Raw genomic sequence first — 4,118 nt, 5'->3', positions numbered from 1 at the left:
GGGCTTCCCCTGAGCTCCAGGCCGTTCTCAGCTACATCTTCCCCACTTACGGTGGGTGCTCCTGGCCCAGGCTCTTCTAAGCTGCTGCTCTCCCAACTTTTGGTCTTTCTTCCCCATCTGCCTAGCTGACCAGCCAGAATAGACCCAGGCCTGCTGGAGTTTGTGGATAAGGACTAAGAAGTCTGCCCCCTGCTGGAATCTGGTAGAAATTCTTTTTTATCTATTTTCTAAAAGATTTTCTTCTCCATTTTATCTTTTCTTCTTCTCTCCTTTTTTCTTTTTTCTTCTTTTTTGGAGGCAGGGTCTTCCAGGCAAGCTTTGAATTCTTGTTGTGAAGGGTGCCCTTAAATCCTGATCCTTCTGCCTCCAATCCCAGTGCTAGGATTAGAGCTCTGTGCAGCTAAGCCTGGGTTCGTGGTGCTGGAGAGCACACCCAGGCCTTCCTGCATGCTAGGATAGCACCCTGCTAGTTGAGCTACATCCCCAGTGCATTTTCTCCTCCACATCGCTCACCCCTGAGACAGGTTCTGACTTGGTTCAGGCTGGTCTGGAACTCTCTGTAGGCCAGTGTGGCTTTGATCCAGTGATCCTTCCATTTCAGCTTTGAGGTTGAGACTCTCACACTGCTCAAGGGCGAGTTTTCTCTTTAGCCATGAATGTCAGTGACTTCCTAGGTGTCTGCAGGATAGTGTTTTCATGGAGTGTATTTATATTCCACTAAGATCAAAATCTGCCCTGCGTCAGGAGCATGGGATCCTGGGTGGACTCACATGGCCCTTCACAAGAAGCCCTGCTTCTTCCAGAATGGTACCAAGTGATCATTTTCGCCTGCTTATCTTTTCTTTCCTTTAATTCTGTAGGCGTAACCCCCAGCCACACCACCTTTTCAATGCATGCTCTGCTGGTTGACCACTACATACAAGGAGCGTATTACCCCCGAGGAGGATCCAGTGAGATTGCCTTCCATACCATCCCATTGATTCAGCGTGCTGGGGGTGCTGTCCTCACCAATGCTCCCGTACAGGGTGTGCTGCTGGACTCTGCTGGGAGAGCCTGTGGTAAGACCTTTAATAGTCTGGCGGTGTTAGCACACACCTTTTTATCCCAGCACTCGGGAGGCAGAGGCAAGTGGATCTCTTTGAGTTACAAGCATGCTTGAGCTACAAAGAAACACTGTCTTGGAGGGAAAAAAAAGAAAGATAGACCTGCACTGAGCTGAGGGGTCACTGGGCTGAAGTGAAAGGGACTTGATATGTCTTTATAGTTGAACCAGCCTGTACATTCAGGGTAAGAGCCTGGGGTCTAGGCTGATAAGACAGCTCAGTGGATAAATATTCCAGCCACTACGCCTGATGACCTCAGTTTGATTCCACAGCCTACATGTTGGAAGGAGAGAGTTGACCCTGTAAGTTGTCCTCTGAGCTCCACTTGTGGGCTGCAGCACCCTGACCACCACACAGAACAAAGGCAAAAATGCAGTTGTTACAACAGGTCAGGATTGTTATAAGGGTTTTCTGAGAATGGCCAGAGATGATGTTGGACACAGAGGCTATAGCGGACCTCAGAAACTCTTATGATTCGTGAAGCTGAGTGATGGGAGCACTGTGGACGTAGAGCTTGGCAGCAGTGAGGGAGGCCCGGGACTTCAGAAAACCAGTGTTCTGGAGATGGGAGCACTTGGCTAAAGATAAGCAAGACCTTATTTGTGGGTGAGAAGAGCTAGAGACGGCCAACACAGAAGCATTTGAGGCTAGGGAGTAGTGTGTGTGTTGGGGTTTGCTTTAATTAGAGGAACACTAGGAGTCATCTGGATAATGTGGCTACAGACAGAATTAATCTCTTGAGGGAAGGTCTTATGTGATCCACACTTAGCGTCAAATTTACTGGATACCTGAGGCTCTCCTTTGAACTCCTGGTTGTCCTGCTTCTACCCTCTAAATGCTAGGATTACAGGCATATGTCACCATGCCATGGCTACAGCTACAGTCTGAGAGAAATGTATTTTATGCTTTCCTTGATTTTATTTTAAGGAGATTAGGGGTTCAGTGAACCTAGGAGCTCACACACGCCGGACAAGTGCAGTACCAATGAGTGATATCCCAGCCATTAAGTGAGTTATTTTTCTGTTGGCACAGAGGCTGCACTTTAATCTGCTGCTGTTTTAGCCAGCGAATGTGGCTCCACAATTCTGGTCCACTTCTCTGGCAGCAGCCGACCTCCTCAGTCCACAGCCATGTGGGAATTCCGTTCCTGCAGGCACTGGCTATGTCATTGCTGACAAATAAGTAATTAAATCTCTATCATTCTGCTTTCAATGAGTCTCTGGAGTCAAAGGCCAGGGTGAAAACGTGCTAACTCAGAGAGGCTGAGTAGCAGCTCACTGACCTTCTTTCAGCTGTCATCTCCAAAAGAGAACTTCCTTCTCCTCTGCCAAAACAAAATAACCTTCCCTCTCCATGCGCCTATCTTTTTTTTTTTTTTGGATTTTAGACAGGGTTTCTCTGTAGCTTTTTGGTTCCTGTCCTGGAACTAGCTCTTGTAGACCAGGCTGGCTTCGAACTCACAGAGATCCGCCTGCCTCTGTCTCCCCAGTGCTGGGATTAAAGGAGTGAGCCACCACCGCCCGGCTGTGCCTATCATTTTACAGACACCCATGACTCTGTGATTCCTTTCTCTCATCTAGCTGCTAATTAGACCTCCAGACCCAACATTGATTTTATCTAAATGGTGCAAATGCAAACTTGGGGTTCAGTGTGAATAAATTTCACACACCGCTTAAAAGAGATATGGAGAAGCAGATTAAAGGGCAGCCTCTGGCCATCGAAAAAAATAACTCATTTAAGGGCTAGAATATAACTAAGGAGTATAGCACTTGTCTGACGTGTGTGATCCCCTAGGTTCACTGCACCCCTATCCTTCTTTTCTTCAGGAGCTCACAGAAGCTCAGCCATATTCTTGTGTCTGCAGGTGTCAGTGTCAAGAAGGGGCACGAGCTGGTGAACATCTATTGCCCCATCGTCATCTCCAATGCAGGAGTGTTCAACACCTACCAGCACTTAGTGCCAGGGAGTGTCCGCGGTCTGCCAGGTAAAAGGCTGGTCCTCTGAACTGGCATTCTACTGTGGCGCTTATAACCCAGTCTGGGTGACGCTCGTCCTCTTGTGGGCACCCCTCTGGTTGTCGATCTCCCTCTGCTACCAGCACCATCACATTTACATTTGGGGAACCCAGGACTGCACAGGTGAAGGGTCCTTCACAGAGGCAATGGCGGAGCTCTGAGGACCCTGTTATATGTCTGTTGTCAATGTGTAGGCTGTGGACTTCAGGCTGCGAATCCAAAGCCTGTACATTTGCCTTCCCCTGCCTGAGAAACTGGGACTCTAATAGAAAAGGACTCTCGAAGGGCAGAAGAGGGCTGGGGAAGGAAACTCAGCTAATCAATGTGCTTGCCTAGCATGCATCAAGCCCCGGGTTTGATCCTCACAAACAGGCAAGATAGCTGTAGGGGATTTGGCAGTAAACCTGCATCGGGTAAGTAGAGGCAGGACGATGAAAAATTCAGGGTCATCCTTGGCTATGTGAGACCCTGCATCAATGAACAACAAGGGGCATAGAGATGACTCAAAGGGGAAAAAAATGTACTTTTGTTGCTAAGTCTGGTGATCTGAGTTAGATCCCCAAGAAGAAAGAGACAATCAATTTGTCCTCTGACTCCTCCCCACACATCCGGACACACTTGTCCGTGTGCACCTACAGTGTCTAAAGGGGACGACTGAGACAGTCTGATCGTCCAAAATGCTGTGAATTAGCAGTGTGGGAGCCGGCACCTTTGACCAATGGTGCATGGAGCAGAGCTGGTAGAGGAGGAAAGAATCTGAGGCTGATTGACACAGCCAGGAAGAGCAGGTCCCTGCCAGGATCCTGTAGGAAGAGCTGTAAACATGGCTATGTCTCTGTGGATGCTGGCAGCTGAGCAGCAAGCTGCAGGTCAGAAAGGGAGTATCCTGAGGCTGTCCTGGCAGGAGGAGCTGTCTGGTCACAGCTCCTGCAATGCAGTGCTCACTGCCTCCCTCTACAGATGTGAAGAAGCAGCTGGCGATGATAAGGCCTGGCATGAG

The 4,118-nt window shown here is 48.9% G+C and overlaps 1 protein-coding gene across 1 annotated transcript in view; it reads left to right on the top strand.

The window, feature by feature from the left end:
- The window catches only part of LOC126493274 (all-trans-retinol 13,14-reductase), a 17,239-nt gene that overhangs the window by 3,441 nt on the left and 9,680 nt on the right, over positions 1-4,118 (top strand). The window contains exons 4-6 of the mRNA XM_050130233.1: positions 9-51; positions 861-1,058; positions 2,968-3,087. Coding sequence (XP_049986190.1) covers positions 9-51; positions 861-1,058; positions 2,968-3,087 — 361 coding nt within the window. The remainder of the gene's footprint in view (positions 1-8; positions 52-860; positions 1,059-2,967; positions 3,088-4,118) is intronic.

This window comes from Alexandromys fortis, unplaced genomic scaffold, assembly GCF_014885135.2.
Source record: "Alexandromys fortis isolate MF-2015 unplaced genomic scaffold, M_Fortis_MF-2015_v1.1 scaffold_336, whole genome shotgun sequence".
Taxonomy (NCBI): domain Eukaryota; kingdom Metazoa; phylum Chordata; class Mammalia; order Rodentia; family Cricetidae; genus Alexandromys; species Alexandromys fortis.
The sequence above is the reverse complement of the archived record's forward strand: the minus strand, read 5'-3'. Positions and strand labels throughout refer to the sequence as shown.